This window comes from Echeneis naucrates, chromosome 16 (assembly GCF_900963305.1).
Source record: "Echeneis naucrates chromosome 16, fEcheNa1.1, whole genome shotgun sequence".
NCBI lineage: Eukaryota > Metazoa > Chordata > Actinopteri > Carangiformes > Echeneidae > Echeneis > Echeneis naucrates.
The window spans coordinates 17,642,292-17,661,477 of record NC_042526.1 but is presented as its reverse complement, the minus strand read 5'-3'; the positions used below and the strand labels follow the sequence as shown (position 1 = coordinate 17,661,477).

Sequence of the window (19,186 nt, the reverse complement as noted above, 5' to 3'; positions counted from 1 at the left end):
ATAAGTGCACATTGTGCGGTACATAAGGAACCTTCATGTAGCACTCAAACTCAAGGACAGCATAAGAAGTTGTCCTTCAGAGCCTTTTATGTACCTATTTTTTGCAGTCCATCAAACAGCCTTTTAAATAAGAACTTGTAGGAATAGTTTATTTATTATCAAATGCCAGTTGGAATAATTAGAAAATTTTGTTAAAGGTTAAAAAAAAAAATTGCAAAGATTGGAGATTGTATATTGTATAACAATATGTCACCGTGCATACAGGCATACCTGGTAATGTGGACAAGGCAGAGCATTTGCACAAAAAAACCAGCAAAAATAGAGAGTAAACGTGTGAGTGTCCACAAATCAAATAAGCTACAAACGCAGTCTATAAGCATTTTCCTTCACGCTTTGTCTAGAGCAGCTCAACAACAGGCCTAAAATTTAAATTCCCCCTCACAGGCAATTCAAAGTGTCTGGACTTGGTCTGTTCTTGTCAGCTCTCAGTTGCGACAGAACACAACTAAATCTTCTTGGAACTCCATTGATCCTCAGAAAATAAAAGTCACTCATATATATCCTCTACTGCCACCTAAATCTCCTTTTTTCAAGAGGTGGCACTCTTTCCTTCTTTCAACCCACCGATGACTTTCAGTTGCACTTCGAGGATGACCTAGCCACCATAGATCCACTGGCTGTGTCACAGTAGTGCTAATCACAGTATTTGTGGGGTCAATAATGGGTTGACATTAAAGAAAATGGCCTGCAAATACCCCAATGAAGACGCAGTGTTGTTGTCCACTCAATTTGATTGATAAACCCAGTGTACTTAAAGAGACAGCTGACCTAAGTCACAGTTTCTCTCAAATTCAAGTCATTATTGTGCTTTTTTTTTTTTTTTTTTGTCTAACAAAGAAACTGGTTTGGGCATTACAGGTGCGAGATAACGCTACGTTAGTCTTGTCCAGAGTGCTCCACACTCATCAGAACTACGACCAGAACCAGGAAAACCATGAAGAGCGTAAGTGTCTCTTTATTATACATGTAAACACACACTTGCTGAACCCAAGCTAGCACTATCACATTTCTCCAGGGCTTTTGTCAACATCCCTCCTGTCTTTTAACATGCTAGCACACGTTGTTTTATGTATAGTGCTGTTTGCGATTTTGCTAAAATAATATGCACTTTTATCCCCAGCCTTTTTGTGCGTATTTCACAATAGCTGATTGCTAAGCATTTCTACTCTGATATTCTCTCTGCATTCAGATTCACTTCACAACATCCACAACGCCCTGCCATTTTTAATCATCTGAGTAGTTTCAGTAAGCGTCTGCATGAATAAACAAAGAGGAAACATTTATGTCAGTTGTTTTTAAGAAGTGTTGTATTTTTCCCTGTTAGGAAATGCTCTTTTAGAAGATGACAAGGTGTTTCATTTGGTGAGGCCGGCAGATGAACTAGATGAGATCAAATCTAAACGAGGAAGCATAAAGGATAAGTCGATGACCAAAGCCATTACGGAGATCTATCTGACCCGACTCCTTTCTGTCAAGGTACAAACACAGGATCATTTATTCAATTAGATATTTGTCAGGGCACTTAGATGCTAATGGCTTTTTTATTTCTCCAGATGATTAGGTTAAAGTAAGGGTAGTTCTTGAGCTGTAGAGAAAATGCTAATACACTCAGAAAACATTCAGAAAAACCTGAATCTCTTCTGTCGCACTGGGTGCAAATGGCTATATCTCACGACTTTGATATTTGTGGCTGTGTTTTTTGTCTGTGCCCTGTTTCACATTTTTTGTGGCACCTTTTAGGGAACGCTGCAGCAGTTTGTGGATGACTTCTTCCGCAGCGTGCTGTGCTCTGGGGCAGTGGTGCCACCGGCTGTGAAATATTTCTTTGACTTCCTGGATGAACAGGCCCTGAAACACAACAATGTGGATGAGGAGACCATCCATATCTGGAAAACTAATAGGTAAAAGTGTCTGCGAAGACTGACAAATCACTCTCAAAGTTCCAATTCTATGTGTTGTAAACAGCAGTTGAAAATCTGCTCACATCCTTTACGAAAGTAAAGGTCCACTGCAGCAATGCAAAAGCCCTGCATTGAAAATCCAACTAAAGTATGTACAAAACAATAATCCTGGAAGTGCTTTAATATCAACAGTAAAAGCACCCTCTCTCTTCATCCTGTGACTTACCTTTTGTAGATATTTAAATATCTCTGTCTTTTCTACAATGACTGTGCATGAATAGCATTTAACTGCTGTAGCTAAACTAATTGGCACAAGTTTTAGCCATTTGATATACAGTTTAGATTTTAGCACTGTGGTTCTGTCAGAATACTGAGAGATTTTTTTCTTCCTCTTTTGCCCTTTTAATATTGGATACTTTTACCTCCTTGGGCCTCATCAGATTTTTCTGTGTAATATATTTCTCCCTCACTGACACAAAGCTGAGCTAAAACCTCACCGCGATACTGAGATTCAGTAGCTTTCTAAGAAATAAAACTTGCTAGCCAAGAAAGAGCTGAACACAAATGCACAATTTCAGTTCACTTAGTTTGCATTTGCAATCCCCCTACTCCCATGTGACATTTAAGCGCATAAATTAGTGTCACGTTGGCTAAGGCTCAAGAACACAAGACGACGGTGTTGCATGTAGATGCCAGTGATTGACGTAGGGCCGGCAAGAGAGACCCCACACAAGGATAAGAGATGAGCGAATTAATTACCTACTACATTCCACAATCTGCACCCATTCTGTTTATCAAATCAAGTGAGGGGCATGTATTAAATATGAATGTGTGTATGAGGCATAACAACAAACAAACATGGTAATTATGTCCCCAGCTAATTTAATTCTGTGATTATCACAACATTGCTATTTTTATGCTTCTATTGTATCTTCTCCGCAGCCTTCCCAGGAGATATTAGCAATCCAGTATTTACACTGTGTGCATTTCACATCTCAGACAACAGGGCATTCACCAATCAGGGAGGAGACCTTTTGGGAAACTACTGTATTTTAGGCATTCTTTTGAATTCACTGGCTGACACAAGGTGGGGAAGAAGCGCATTGAGCTTCCATTTCCCTGTTCAGAAGAGAAATTATCGGAATACGTATTGGAGTTGATTTTTAGACTGAATGGGTACTTAAAAGATCATATTTAAAATCTATGTTACTTTAGCATTTCTAATCTCTATTCATCTTTTTGTTTTTTCATTTTCAATGAACAATAATAATTCTCACAGAGGTCAGCATCGGATGAAATAGTAATAAAAATTGACATTCAGGGGCGTTACTCTGAATAAACTGATGCCTACAAGAAAGATTTTCTCTCTGTCCCTGCTATTATCTTGTGCTGCACCCAGCTGCACCTCAGGAAAGTGCTCTCACACATGATATGCCTACCTGATTCAAATGGATTCATAGATGCAATGTGGCTTATAAGAGTCTGGAGATGCAATTGTGATTGCAACATTGAAGGACTGTTTTCTTGCCCACGCTTTTTTGTCATGCAGCCTTCCACTGCGGTTCTGGGTGAATATCTTAAAGAATCCCCACTTCATCTTCGACGTCCACGTGTCTGAAGTGGTGGACGCATCTCTCTCTGTCATCGCCCAGACCTTCATGGATGCCTGCACCAAGAGCGAGCACAAACTCAGCCGGGTAAGTGGTGGAATCAAAGGAATGAGGTGAAAGTTGGGAGAAGGGTTGGAAGATGAGAACATAGTGGATTAAATGAGCAGTAGAATGGAGTGAGAGGAAGGACGCAAAGGTCTTACTCAGTGTCATTAGTGTGTCATTATTTTCATGCTTGTATCCACTTCCTGTCTCTAGGACTCTCCAAGTAACAAACTACTCTATGCAAAGGAGATCTCCACCTATAAGAAGATGGTGGATGAGTAAGTCCTGACTTGACTATTTCTTTTCAAGCTCTTGTTCTCATGTCACTTTGAAATGTGTCATTGCAAAATCTTTCTAAATAACGGCAATTGCACGATCTGCACAATCCACCTCCTGCCTCCCTGTGTCTTCATCTGCCTGTGTGTGTTTGTCTACTTGTGTGTGTAGCTACTACAAGGGCATCAGGCAGATGGTACCTGTCAGCGACCAAGACATGAACACTCATCTGGCAGAAGTGTCACGGGTGAGAAACACAGCTATTGTTTTCTGTGCCATTTAGTTTAACCTGCCATTAAAGTTACACCCCTTAAGACTTCACTGCATAGTCGACAGTCATGGTTACCGTGGTAACAGCCTGTGCAGCTTTGAATTCACTTTTCATTTTAATCAGCAGAATGTGTTATCAGTTTTCCCTATGTAATAATTGCCTGCCCCCATGATACAAGCCTTAAGCTCTGTGATTGGATTTCTCTTGCCCAAAAGCACCTTGGGAGTCGTAGTTGACTCCTACCTTAAATTTTCCACATGCTGTTCATGTGTCTTTATTGCAGGAATGTTAAAATTAAAATACTATACAGATAGGTAATTACTAAATTACTAAATGTCCTATCAAAAGCAAACATTTTTGTGCACAAGCCTGGAAGTAATGTAGAGAAAAAGGGTATACTAACCTTTGAAAGGCGATTCTGTAAATTCTACAACCAAAAAGCAAGAACTTGTATAATAGATTCTGAACAAAGGCACAAACATGGAAGAAAAGTGCCTTGCCAATTATATTTGGGATTTTTATTGAAAAAAAGGCAATAAAAGGCCACTGCTTTTTGTGTAGAAAACATTCTCGAACTATATCAACCAAGTCTGAACCAATTCCTTGTCAGCTGCTGTTGCAGTGACATGAGGATCTTAAAATGCTTTTCACAGATAGAATCAGGAGAGTTAGAGCTTTCATTTGTCAAGGTTTCGTGAACACTAAGTCAAGCATAAACCAAAACACACTGCACACTACCAAGGCTGGAGCATCCCAAGGCTTCCAGAGAATATTTTTAAAGGTTAAATGGCTGTTGCTGAAAAAAATCGTTGACTGTGAATAGGTTTTGACTTCACAATGTCTTTAGGATTTTAACATTATGGTTAATAATGATAGCAATAAATCATCTTTGTAGATGTTAGCAGGTGTATTTTTAGACCTGAAAACAAGAAATCAAATGCTCATTTGGTTCTCTGTAGTTCTGTTTTTTATCCAGTTTTTTTGTTTTGTTTTGTTTTTTTTTCTTGAAAATGTAATTAACCTTTAAACTGTCATTTATGTTTTTCAGTCTCACACAGACAAACTGAACACACAAGTGGCTCTCCATCAGCTTTACCAGTACGCCAGCAAATACTATGATGGGGTAAGAGGCCCTTCCATTCCTATCGTACCCAAAGGAGGCTATTCCACTGAATGCACTACTGCCCACTATATTACTGCCTTTCATTTTTTTCTCCCCTCACTCTTGATATGCCAGAAGAGTGATTGTATGAAATGTTAATTGAAAGCATTTCTGTGGGATGTGAATTGGAAAATTGCTCTGGGAATTGATTTTTAAGCGTCCATTGTGCATTGCCACTTGAGGTCACGAAAAGGGGATAAACAAAACCTAATGAACAAGTTGGATAAACAAATGGGGCTGTCAGTCTCCCCTAAGTGGGGCTCACAGACAATATGACGTGACCGTTGATGTCAAATAATGCCAATCTCTCCTACCATTCTCCACCCCATGTATCCCTTTTTGTGCTGTGCTAATTCTCTCGATCCTCTCCCTTTGGTTTCTTGATTTATTTTATTTTTTTTCCCCCCCAAACATCTTTCCATTTCCTCATTCTGCCAAATTGTCCTTCCTGTTTTTCCCTGCTCACTGTTTCCAACTTCTCCTTCATTCAGATCATTGCATCCCTAGATGAGGACCCGGCTGCCCAGAGTAAACAGCTGACCCTGCGGCTCCAGCAGATAGCAGCCGCCCTGGAAAACAAAGTGACTGATCTTTAACCCACTGAGGAGGGGAAGGAAGAGAAGGGGTGATAGTAGGATACTGCCAGTGACTAAAGGAGCTTATTTCTTCTATTTAGAGAAAAACACACGCACACACACACGCACACACACACACACACACACAAAAAAAACTGAAAATCAAGAAGGGAATCCTGTAGGTGTATGCATAGTATAACTTGGCCTTTGGACAATTCTCTCATCTGTAGAGTAACAGGGACTAATAAAATGCAGAAACAGAGTGAAAAGGGAAAGAAAATGATGGGTCACACTGTCATAGGTACGCCTTAAAGCTCCCTTGCCAAACCTTAAAGGTCTGTATGCTTACTCATGTTTCACTGACTATTGCTCCCACAATGCAGTGCGGCAAACTTCTCTCTGAGAAATAAGCCCCTTTTTGGCACACTGGCAAAGGAGATAATCAGATGTTAAATTTCTTTCTGTGTAGAAGAGGTTTTAAGAATTGTATTATATATTTTTTTTAATGTGCAGTCTTTATGCGGAAAGCTTTATAAGGAAAAAATTATCTTTTTAAATGGATCACCTTGTGGTGTGGATAGTGTTTTTATTAGCCTGTGTGTGCGTAGATGTCTGTGTGAAGTACAACATGTGAACAAGAGTGTACGTTGCTAAACTCGAGTGTGTGTTCACCCGGACTGCAAGTGTGTGAATGTGTGGGAATGTGTGTGCACACACAGGATGCCTATCGTCAAGCGTGAAGACGAAAGGCCGTCTGCTTTCTGTCGTTTTGATCCCCCATATACCTAGTTTCACACTGGAGCCTGTGCTCTGGCCAAGCTTTTTGACAGAGAGCAAAGGGTCCCCACAAGGACGCTGGTTAATCTAGCAATGTACAGGCTCATATGACTGACAGGTCACCTGTAGTTTCACATTTGAATTCTTAAATTTTGGCTCAGATTGCCACATGTGCTTACTGAAACCTAAAACAGCACAGTCTGTCCCTTTATTGTACAGTGCCATGATACATTCCACTTCAACTAAAGCACAGTGTGGAAATATTTAAAGCATTTCATTTAATGACTTGTTTTCTTTGCAAAAATTTTATGTTTTGTTACGTGTCAGCAGGAAGTAAGTGTATTCTGCCATGGAGCCATGTCATTCATATTAGCCCTGCAATAATGGCAGAATATCATGAGCCACATTCAGCTGTTGCATTAGCTTAGTAAATGTATTATTCACATAAAGTAGCAATTCAGCAATATATTAAGACATTTCTCCAAATTAATTCATGCATTTTTCGTGTTCATGACTTTTGTGCCACTTATTTAGTATTACCCTAATGATGTTCCAAATACTCATTAAGCATTCTGCCTCTAATGCTATGAAATAGCCTATTGCATATGATGTTAAGAATCTGCCGGAGATGTAGTTGGTACTTAAATGGAATGTTCTGAACAAATGATGGTGGCTTTAGCCTGTATATGTTGTTGAGGAGGTCAGGTTCAATCATGTATATAATTGTTACAGTAATTGGAATATTGATATGCCGGTGTGTGGGCCTGAGGTGTCAACAGGGTAGGAATGAGGGTTGAACATTTCTTGGACCATTAAACGCCGCCACGTTTTATCCCTAAATTGTAGGTTCTGCTGTTGACAGATGGTTTATTTGTACTCCCTGTATCTGATCATGGATGTGTGTAGTTGACAGAGCGTAACAAGCTCCAGAGACCCCAGAATGTTAACGATTCCTGCCTTGGCTAGAGAAAGGTTTGCACAGACCTCGAGCCTGCCTGCCTGCCTGCCTGCCTGCCTGCCTGCCCGCCATCTCAGCATGGCATCCTGCATCCTGACCAACAGCACTTGGCACTGCCCACTCAGCGCAGTGCAGAGTGGCACTCTGTATAATGGAATCAGCAGGGGAGGCTTTTGATCTTAATTGCATGCCGACTGCAGACTCCATTCTCGTCTCCACTGTTGTTTACTGCTGACTCTTCTCTCACTGACAGAGTCAATGCAAAACGCTTCTTTCAGAGCCTTTCTTTAACCAAAAATGTGCCTTATTGAATAGGATGATGTGTGTGTGTGTTGAGGCGAACTATACATGTGTATATGCATACACACAAACACACACACACACACACACACACACACACACACACAAACATACATACTGTTCCTAAATTATTCTAATGGTAACATAGGTTATTATGATGACGATAGTGCTATAGACACAGCAATGTATTTGGACTTGTGATATTATATGTGCTGTCTAAAATGCTAGATGCCCCGCTGCAGCCATTTGCGTGCCAATAGGTTGAAGACATTTCAGTATGATTTCTTTAATGGTTGCAGTTTCAATGTGTACATTTCCTTTGGGTGTCTGTGGTGTGTGCTTTGTAGGACTTTGGTGGCAAAGGCAAAAAGCCCAAATGAATAAATGTAAAACAGAGGCCAATGTGATTTGGGTTTCCCTTGAAAATATTTGGCATTCCTCAATTAGTCCGAAGTCAAAAGGGTATCCTTATGTAGATTGAATATAGCGCAAATTGTGTTCATTTTGGTGTTAATTTTTTTGCCCTGTGTTTCTAAGCTATTCCACGGTGTGTACGAAAAATGACTATACTCGACAAATAACCTTTCTTACTGCTGTGCAGTTATTATTTTTATTTCTTATTTCTTATTCCATATAAATCTTTGTAAACAATGTTGAAATACTGTATTCTAATTGTATTAATCCTATGCATCGAGTCCTGGGACAAAAAAAGCAAAAGAGAAAAAAAAAAAAAAACCCACTGTTCGTGCAGTTGTCGAGACCTTTTCCATTTTGAAATTTGTGAATGTGCCGTAATGATAAAAGAAACTTGGACACTTCATTTTTCAATACAGGACCATTCATGGAAGCCAATGTTTTCCTCCCCATCCAAGATTCCTCAGAAGACTCTTGATCTTGCACCTGATCTGGTTGTACTGGATAAACTTAATTATACAAAGGTTGTATTTGGACGGAGCAGTTACCCACAGGTTTCATCATACACTCCTCCGTGAATAAACTCAGAGACATATATGCCCTTCATATCTGTTGTGTTTCTTTCCCTTTTAGAATATTGATTTGCTTCAATAGAACGCTCACCTCCCATGCATACTTCATGAGTTACAATCACCTTGGATGACAGAGTAACTCTTGACACAGGTAGTCAATTTCTTGTTTCTTGAACTGAATATTTGCCATAAGACGTTGGTATTTTTACAGCTCATGAGAAAACCCCAGATTCACTGAGGAGGTTATGCACATGCAGGAGTAATAGGCGAATTTATGAAAATGATTTCTTATTCAAGTCAAGCAATCACTTTATGAAGGAGAGGGCCAGGCGCTTGAACATTAGCTTTTTTTTTTTTCTTTTTTTCTTCTTATCACAGATATTCTTGTATATCATGACCCCAAATGACTTTCTTGATAGCATCAGTCTCCGTATACTACACAGACCATGATGGCTGGTACTTTTTTCTCTCCAAATGCCACATCAGGTTCCTGTCACAGGGCTCAGAATATCAACGAGAAGCCTAAGTCTGGCTTCATGAAATGAGTTGATAATGTAAATAGCTGCACAGCATCTCTGTCACCGGCAGTGAAGGTTGAAAAATTGCTGCGAAAACATTAATTAAGTACTGACAGCTAAGAATGAAATTGGAAAAAAGAAAGATGAAAGGCAAAATTGCCTCATCTGATTGCTTAACTAACCCCGACGCAGGAGTGGAGATATCAAAGACAGACCAGCGGCCTACACATGCCATCTTCTAACTAAACAGATCATTGATGCAGCAACATAGAGCAACCCCAAGGGCTGCTGACAAAGCCAGAATAATTAGATATGATTATTGCAAGCACAGCATCAAAGCATATACTGTATTTTATATTTCTATTAAGACTTGTTTAGAGCCTTAACAGCGAACAGTATACAATAGCAGTATATGGCATGCAATGCACTGCATTGCGCCTCATCTTTGATGTCTTCGAACCATACTAAACACCAAGGGTAATTATTGTAATGTTGTTTCTAACAAGAAATTGGGTTAAAATCTGCATGTTATTGGCTTCTGTTCTCTTGCCTGGGATACTTCATACACAGCAGCCAGCTTCCTCTTCAAAAGGAGGTAGTTGTGTTTACCAGTAGGTTGTGTTTCACCTCCATGTTTTAAATCTTTTAATAAGATTTAACTTTGATTTCCTCTGCCTTAGGGAAAAAGATGAAGGAGGAGAACCTGGCCAAAATAAAAAACAATGATGGTGTGGTGTCATTTTAAATAGTTGTTTTGGTAACGTAAAATCCCAGCAGAAACTGAAGCCGTATTAAATGAGGCTGTATAAGCCATGACATCAGAGATCTTACTGGACTGTCTTAAAATATCCATTTATTTGCATTTTGAACAGACTTGTGGGATTGTGTAGTTTGAAGTTAAACTCTTAAACCAGAGCAAGTCAAGCTTACATCAGGAGGAAGATAACTCTGCTCTACTCACGAGCGAGTGTAATTGGCTGAGAGGTGAGACCCAGGCTGACTTGTCAAGAAATAAAAATCTTTTTGGGAAGCCAGCAATACACAACCATTAATATTTAACTGACAAAAAAACCTTTTCTGTGGGAAATTTGTTCTATAGCTCTAAGTTAGGCTGCTGTAATTCAGTGCAATTGTCTCCACTATTACTTTGACAGTTTGTCTTGTTTTGTTTACCTAAATTGCACTTAATAAATTCACGTTTGTGCTTTAAACGTTTTTATTATTTGATTATGCTGCATCCTGAAGATGTCTGCCATTGCATATCCTTTCGCTCTTTTTTGTAAGATCCTGGTTCTGAGAAATGAATAAAGAATAAGTTTACACTTTATTCATGTGTCTCCTGTTCCCAGGTACATTGAAAAGGTGTTGAGTTTCCACTTCACTCCTCTAATTAGTATTGGCCCTGAAGAGATAACACAAAATCCATTTGGCCCAAAGTACTTTGTGATATGCGGGAGGCAAATTTTGTACTAAAATGAGTCTTTATTGGGAGGACCCCTTTGATTTGGTTGATTTAGTGCGATCTTTTAATTAAATTAATCAGACTATTGTGTAATTACACAAAGCGCACGGCTGGAATTGGAGAGCTGTCATCTTCATCTTCTGTATGAAGATACATCAAGTATTTATCCAGCACAGCTACAGTCTAAAAACCCTTCCTTACTTTCGTTTGTTATCGCTCAACGTATACACGAGTTTGTTTTGGGGTTTTTTTTAATCCCGCCATTCTTGCAGCAGTAGTGCTGTGTTCACTGCCCGTGGGAATATACATAACAATCGTTTTGGTAGTAACTATTTGCAACTGGGTTATATGATTTTTGTTAGTTTTTAGTTTTAGATATAGTTAGTTTTGTAGATTACAGCATGTTCTCTGACTTCATAAGTATAATATGCGTCACTCAAAATAGTCATAAACTATAGATAGTCTATCCTTTTATGTTTTCCCTTATTATTGAATGCAACAAATAACCACCTCCAGTTTGCCCAAACTAACTAAAATGACTAAAATGACTGACCAATCAGAGAGGTTTCTGTGACGCTGTTAACCAATCGCTGCTGGTTTAATATTCTCTTATCCAATCCGTTTCCGGGGGGCGGTTCTAAATTTGTGTAACCCCGCGATGGATGATGGAAGATGAATGAAGCAACTAGCTAACCTTTAGCCAGAGACATCAACATCACAGCATGTGAAATGGCACCAATATCCCGGAAGAAGGAACTACGGAATGATAAAAACACTATCGGAGCCGCTCAGAGAGTCCACGTATTGGCTTCTGGATGCTAGACACAGGAAGTAAACAGAGTAGCCCAGTGATCCCGGAGCAGCCGGCTAATAACAAACGTTAGCATGCATTGGAAAGAGTCGTCTGGTTTGGAAATGAGCCCTGTCACCAGAATCAAGTGACAACACAGCATCTCGACACGGTAAATCTTCATCAAGATGCATTATTTGTCTATTTACGTTCACCTCTGGCTTCGTTCCTTTAAAAAATTGCCTGCTCTTGTAAACGTTAGCACACGCTGCTAAACGAAGTAGCTAGTTAACGCTAGCTGGCTGTGGTGGAGTTTGTTTATTCAAACTAAAGAAGTCTGCTGTTGAGGTTTTGGTTGGCTTATGTGCACGTCTGGTTTCTGATATTGTCATAATCTGCACCTCTCAAATGAAACGTTTATTGCGATATCACACAGGTATGCGTTGCATTTCAAAGTCAGGATCTTCTTTTCATAAGAACACATGTCGACAACTGTACTTAACTCAACTCAATCTTATTTCACTTTGACAGACTGAGGCATCTTTGGCACCATGTACCATGTACCTAATAGCTCCATGACGCCCCCCAGCAGCAGCAGCAGCAGCATTACCGAGCTGCTGGGCTCCCTGTGTGATTGCAGCCTGTCTGGTGTGTCATGGAAGCGTCGAGCCTTGGGAGGGGTCTCCAGAGAAGCTTTTCACAGAGCTCTGAAAAAGCGTGCTTACGGTGCCCTGCTGTCCAAACTCTTTCAAGATGGCACCAAGGGCTCAGCCCTGGCACAGAGCACCATAGCCACCACGCCGCCCAGAAACAAAGTCCTGATGATAAGCTTCGACTTGCGGGTGGCAGGGTGCAGAGAGGAAGCAGAGAGGTTAGAGGAGCAGCTGGAGAGGCTGCCAGAGGGAGCATCCTCTGGCTTAAAGGAGGTGGATGCTGTCCTTGAGCTCCTTGTGCACCTTGCCGGCTCAGCGCCTCCACCGCATACATCTTTCAGCAGGGATTACATGAGACGAGAGCGCCCTGTGCTGCGGAGGCCTCGGCCATGGGACTATCAGAGTGAGGAGCTGCAAAGGCTAGAGGCCCGGGCGTGGGGGCTGGTGTGTGGAGAGGAATGGGGGAATATGGAGAGTTTGTGTGGTACTCAGAGGTTAATGGATGCCCCTCCGGGCACTGGGCTGCTGGCCCTGAGGACTAAAATGGAAGTGGAAGAAAGGTTTGAGAAGGAGACCAGGATGACACTGTTTGGCGCCCTGCAGCATACTCGTACTTCAGACATGGACATCAGATTGGACCTGCCTCCTATCCCGAGTAATATTGATGTAACTGGGCTCGCTATTAGGGTAGGATGCTATGCCTTACTATTGCATCTAAGCTAATGCACATTGTTTAATTTTGAATTATATTTTGTGGTTAGTGCTGTAGCCCCACAATAAGAAGGTCGCAAATTCAGTTCCTTGGTGCTCCAGTTTCCTCCCACCGTCCAAACACTTACACATTTGGGTTAATTGGTGAATCTAAACTGTCCGTAGTTCTGAGTGTGAGTGGTTGTTGGTCTCTGTCTGTCTCTGTGTGTTGGCCCTGCAACAGACTGACAACCTGTCCAGGGTGTACCCTGTCCTCCACTCAATGTGAGCTGGGATTGATTTATATATTTATATTGGGATTGATAGGACCAATTTCCCAGTCTGGGATAAATAAAGTATCTATCTATCTATCTATTGGCTCCAGCATCCCCTCGCGACCCAGAAACGGATAAGCAGTAGAAGATGAATGAATGGCCACTTAGCCTAGTCAGTCTGAGAAACAGTTCATATTTGTAGCATTCTTTGTTTGAAGTTTTAACCACATCGTTATACATCATTATCAATGTCTGTACAGGTCCCCCCCTCTTTAGATCAGTCTGAAGATGAGGGCTTCCAGTCAGCCTCCAACCTAACCCCTGACTCTCAGTCAGAGCCAAGCTCCATTCCTGATGTTGATATATGGGAGGCTGTCCGCACTTTTGAGCCGGGAAAGCGTCGCTGCTGGGAGTCTGTTGGCTGGTAAGTGCCATGTCAGTTGTGCTGCAGAAAAGTGAAAAGCACTTTCATCACAACAAAATGAAAGTCAAGACTTTACCAAGTGAACCCACCTGTTTTCATCACTGGTCAGCCTGCTTGGGGTTATAAGGTATTTTAGAATAACTTTATCATACAGAAAGTATGTAAAATGTTAAAATACTTATGGCTAGAGAGTGCATTGATGTTTATCTTTTTTTTTTTCTTTTTTCTCAAAAAACATTTAATTTAAAACCATCTGAAGCAGAGAAATACAGAGCAGAGCAGAGAAATACATCAATACATAATCAAATACAGAAAAAAATCCTCAACTCTTTACAAACTGAACACAACAGATTCTTGGCATTGGAATACAAGTGGAAGTAGCAGATGCAGTATAACAAGCACACCTACACCGTCAGTTTGACTCTCCCTCTCTGGAACAAAACTCTAAATGCTTTTGTGTTTCTACCATAAGCCCACCAGGGAAAAGGGAGTCTCTCTATCTAACGGAGGGAGGCAGGGAAGCCTTTGATCAGCTCTATCGACTTTGGGAGGGGGAGATAAGGGTAGTGAGCACTAGTACGCCCTCTCCTATCCTCCCACTCCCTCTGGACTCTCAGACCCAACTGGTATCCGACCTCCTAAATGTCCTGATTGGAGTGGCGTCCACCACCTTCCCTCTGAATCAGGTTTGTTTCATTATCATTATTTATCAGGCTCTGAAATGCTTTCAAATGCAATTGATTTGTTGTTTTATGGCTCTGTCAGACTGAAGAGATAAAAGTGCAGGTGCTAGTAAAAGCACTATGGCAGCACACAATTATAAAAATTCACCAGAGAAAATGGAATTGGACAAAGAGAATCAATAAACACCTTGTGCATGTGTGATAAAACGAGCCCAGCTGATTTATTAAAGCATATTGCATTGTAACAATGCAAAGAAACTGGACAAGAGACACGAGACGTGATACATTAAATCAGGAAGAAATAAGTGAAAGGATTCCTAATGCCAAAAAAACAAAGCCACCAGGGGAGCCCTTCAGCTGCTTTATTGTTTCCTATTAAATTTTTGTTTTTCCAGAGGCTTCTAGTTAGTTTTTACAACATAAATTGAATCCCAATTCCCTAGTTGACTGCCTTAGAACTTTATGTTGTATCTCTTGCAGACTTTCATCATTAACATGTAGGATGGAACAGGATGTTAACAAACACATTACAAACAATATCTTGAACATCTGTGCAATCTAATATAATACTGATACGCAAAATTGCATGTCTGTGCTTTCCAAACCTGTTCAGATGGTAAGGGAAGTGTTTATTAAACTCAGAGTTAATTCTCAAAGTCATTGTCTGTGGGTTTTTTTTTATTTATTTTTTTGTTGTCTCAGAAGGGCTCAGTCTAGGAATTTGGTATCCATTTCTAATAAAGGGAAATCATGGGAAGGACAAAATAACAAACACCTGGTTATATAATACAGATTGATATAATATAATGCAGGCAATGCTGCCAGAAATCACCATGGAGGTGACTCCCTGACAGCCTCAACGAATGTTCAATAATATGAGCTTCACTAAGACAATCTTGCAGCTGCAGAATTATTTTATTGGACGTCATTAGACTGTGTGGTTATTCATTGTATTTTCTCACCATCTTTTAAATATTAAATTTCCTTTCCAGAGCATTCAGTTTGATGTCAGGCCTGGTGTGTGTGTCTCTGGAGCTTCTCCGGAGAGTGTGTCACGCCTCTTGGGGGAGCTGGCCCAGTACGGCACCTACTACCTGAGGCTTAGTCGCTTCTCTCTGCAGAGTGCTGACAAGAAGGGACTAGTCTTCCAGGTGTATATTTTGTACATTCATCATTAATATCAGTGAGGCAGCACATTTTACACACCATTCCTTCACATATATTCACTGGGCACTTATTTAATGATAGGTGTTGCCTCATTAGTTCACTTAATTCAAAAGACTTAATTCATTTAAACATTTTCACTAGTTTGTTTACAGGCACCCGCATAAATGATTATAAGATAGGTTGTGGAAATAGAATACACAGTGTAAATGAAAGTGGTCAAACCATATCAGATCTTTGTTATCAGAACTATGAAAGAACATCAAAGGATAGTTCCTCAAATTTTTCAAGCTTCTTAAAACTATAGTTATGTAAAGCAAAGATAAAACAGGTTTTGCTTTCTGGGCACATCTGTGCTCTTACTGGCCACCAAGTTATTTCCACCTACTATATTTTTAATGTAAGATTAGAAACAAAATCCATAGTCTGTTCTGGTTTCAAATTCATCCACAACTCCAGGTTATGTGGCATCAGCAGCCAATCAAGTGGTGTGTCAGGGTGTTGGCTAGTCTCTTCATATTTCTCTCAACTATGTTAATTATGAAGCAGCACTATAAGATTGGAGGTTCTGTATGAGAAGATCACTTAAAGACCAGGATAAATAGCAGGAATGTTTCAGTGCTTGTATTCGTTGTTAGCTATGCATGCATATTTATCAATGTACGCACAAGATCAGTTCACCATTTTTGAGGTTTTTCACACACACAGATTTTTAAAATAATACAAGTGTAAATTAAGTTCCTTTCTTCTTTTCACAAGTATTAAAATGGTGTTTGTCTCCAAGGCTTTCACAGGTGGTCTGAAGAAGTATCTGCATTACTACAGAGCATGTGTTCTTAGCACTCCACCCACTCTCAGCCTGTTGACCATTGGCTTCCTCTTTCGGAAAGTTGGCCGCCAACTCAGGTAAGGTGAAATCCTGTTCTTCTCCTCTTTTCCCGATCTGTGTGCTTTGTTCTTTTCACACATGTGAAGCTTAACCTCAACCAGACAGAGCATTCACACCATGACAGAGAGGACCTTGTTGCAAATATCATCTATTCAAAGAAATCTCTATTTTCTTTTAATCTAAGGTACCTGTCAGAACTGTGCTGTGTAGATGGGCCTCTGGGTGCTGGCCAGGCTACCTTCCCTGTGGTGAGTGATCTTTTATCTTCAAACTGCAATATGTCATCCTTCATGCCTGTGTTTAGCTGATCAGGTGGGATGTCAGCTCAGTGCTATGTGGCTCTCCTCAGGGCGTTAAACTGCTGTCCTACCTGTACAATGAAGCACAGAATAACTGCAGCAATGAGAACTACCCGGTCCTGCTGTCGTTGCTGAAGAGCAGCTGTGGACCTTATACACGGTCAGTCCCCATGCTCCTCCTGCAGACATGTGTCCCAAGAAGGCAAAAATCCAACCAAAACACATGACTTTCTGTCACTGACGTGTAAAATTAAACTTTGCTGCATTGATGTGTGAGCATTCTGTCTTTGCTTAGGTTTGTGTCTGACTGGGTGTATAGTGGTGTGTTTCGAGATGTTTATGGAGAATTCATGATTCAGGTCAATGAGGAGTACCTCAGTTTCAGAGGTAAGACAAGATACATGTACACAAACATGCTGTCAGATAAACACTTTGGCTTTGCTTCGCAAGTTTGGAAAATAAAACGCGCATCAGACAGATTGCTTAGCAGAAAAAATTGATTTTATTATAGCCTTTATTGCCTGGTTGCATTTGTCCTTGTGTCTATAAAGGGTGGTATGAAATTATTGGATAATAATCAGTGGGAAACAGAATCAGCTACCACAGCTGTGGCAGCAATAGAGCCATCTCTGCTCAGGGAAGCTCAGGGACGGAAGAGTAAATGCTGTTCCTTTGTTCTTTTCACTTGGTAAACCACGCTGGGTAAAAGAAACCGTCTTTGGAAATTAATGTTTTATTTTTTTTCCTCTTGCATTTCATCTCTTGAAATTGTCCTTGACAAATCTAAACCAATTAATTGTCTTCTGTCCAATTAATGACTCGACTCCTTAAGGAGAGCAGAAGAGTGAAGTGGAGGAGATGAGGCTTTCAGGGAAGATAAGCACAGACCCATCTGCACTCTACAGGAACTGACAGACTCCCGTGTTTGTTAGTTATTCTGCCTTAGTCATGCTGCTCTTCAATGCCACATCCCTATTTTATGTGTTTAGTTGCTTCTCATTATGAATTGAATATGCATGGATTTCTTACAATAGTACTAATACTTACAATAGGAAATGAAGACAATCATATGTTGGAGCTCGTGTGTGTGTGTGTGTGGGGGGGTGTGTGTGGTTAGGCTTTGGGTCAGACAAAGCTATATTGGGAAAACATCACCTGGGTCTTGGGTATATTGTGTTATATTAGTGAAATGTTAATAGATAAAGATTTATCCAGTTGAAACCTTGTTTTCCAAGTACACACTGTAACTGCCTAATATTGACACTGCTCCACAAATGTGGTTTTGCATGAATCATTACAGTCTGCCCAAACACTGCATGTCATGCAACACCCCATCAAGGTCAGACCATCGCCTCAGTTTTGTCTGGCTAAGAGGTTCATTTGCTCATCGGCTACACCTCATCAACTCCTACAGTGAACCTCTGCACTTCTCGCGCCGGCTTTTTGGAGGGCACACAAATGTCATTGTTCTCTTTGAAGTCCGTCGGCCAGGGAGGCAATCAGTGGCAAAGCTTTCTTGGCAAGCTGCAGGCTTTTTGTAAAGAGCTTTGGAAGCTCAGTGCATTCATGTTCTCTTATGCTTTTTGCTTAGGATCACTGAGCTAAGCGCTAACAATTTCCAAGTGTTAATTCAAGCAGGCCAAGTTTTGCCATGCCCCGTAAGTCATACTAATAAGGAAAAGTTTGAGGCCCAATTCAGGCAGGGTCTAATACTCTATTGCTGGTACTTTTTCTACTTCAGTTGTGAGAGAGTTGTACTGTTGTCAGAGACGTAATGGGCCAGTTAAACTACTTGGTTTAATTTTTAGAGCAGCATATAACTTGAATCCTCATATTTCTGCAGACAAACACTTCTGGGTTCAAGGCTACACTCTGATCTCCAAGGATGTGGAGGATTGTGTTCCCCTCTTCCTGAGACACATCGCTAATGAGGTGTATGTGTGCGGAAAGACCATCAACCTCCTGAAAATCTGTTGCCCACAGGTATGTTGGGAACATCCATATATGCAAATGGTTATATATTATATTCTAAATTTATTCAGTACAAGAAGAATTGTTTTAACCTTCTATATTTTTCTTTTACTGTTCCTTACTGCTATACTGGTTCAGAAATGCCCAGATTCGCTCTGAAATCGACTAAATCCACATGAAGGCCATAAATTATTCCTGAACTATGATTCCACCTATTTGGAAATATTCAATACTGCCACATATGCTGACAGCCTGCTGCAAGTAATTGTCAAAATACTATCATTGGTATTGTGGTGCAGTCTCTTGTGGTATAGAGTCTGAGGTGTTTCCATCATTTATTGCATACATTTAATCTCTTTTGTCAATGCAGACTTTTTCCAGCTTAAATCCTGCCGGGTAAAATACAAATACTGGCATTTCAGATAAACACTATATTCCTTAATGATG

The 19,186-nt window shown here is 40.5% G+C and overlaps 2 protein-coding genes across 4 annotated transcripts in view; both read left to right on the top strand.

The window, feature by feature from the left end:
• Positions 1-8,674, top strand: part of plxnb2b (plexin b2b) — a 115,895-nt gene extending 107,221 nt beyond the window's left edge. The window contains exons 29-36 of the mRNA XM_029522841.1: positions 919-1,003; positions 1,385-1,536; positions 1,801-1,961; positions 3,511-3,658; positions 3,830-3,894; positions 4,064-4,139; positions 5,212-5,286; positions 5,817-8,674. Of these exons, the coding sequence (XP_029378701.1) occupies positions 919-1,003; positions 1,385-1,536; positions 1,801-1,961; positions 3,511-3,658; positions 3,830-3,894; positions 4,064-4,139; positions 5,212-5,286; positions 5,817-5,921 (867 nt within the window). The 3' untranslated portion in view covers positions 5,922-8,674. The remainder of the gene's footprint in view (positions 1-918; positions 1,004-1,384; positions 1,537-1,800; positions 1,962-3,510; positions 3,659-3,829; positions 3,895-4,063; positions 4,140-5,211; positions 5,287-5,816) is intronic.
• Positions 8,675-8,982: 308 nt separating this feature from the next.
• Positions 8,983-19,186, top strand: part of tubgcp6 (tubulin gamma complex component 6) — a 28,565-nt gene continuing 18,361 nt past the window's right edge. For 2 of the 3 annotated variants that reach the window (XM_029522838.1, XM_029522837.1), the window contains exons 1-10: positions 11,561-11,863; positions 12,223-13,031; positions 13,570-13,733; positions 14,206-14,419; positions 15,409-15,567; positions 16,365-16,486; positions 16,654-16,717; positions 16,819-16,928; positions 17,064-17,155; positions 18,612-18,751. In XM_029522838.1, the coding sequence (XP_029378698.1) occupies positions 12,243-13,031; positions 13,570-13,733; positions 14,206-14,419; positions 15,409-15,567; positions 16,365-16,486; positions 16,654-16,717; positions 16,819-16,928; positions 17,064-17,155; positions 18,612-18,751 (1,854 nt within the window). In that variant the 5' untranslated portion in view covers positions 11,561-11,863; positions 12,223-12,242. Of the gene's footprint in view, positions 9,073-11,560; positions 11,864-12,222; positions 13,032-13,569; positions 13,734-14,205; positions 14,420-15,408; positions 15,568-16,364; positions 16,487-16,653; positions 16,718-16,818; positions 16,929-17,063; positions 17,156-18,611; positions 18,752-19,186 lie in introns of those variants that run through there. The other variant, XM_029522840.1, reaches the window with a different exon arrangement.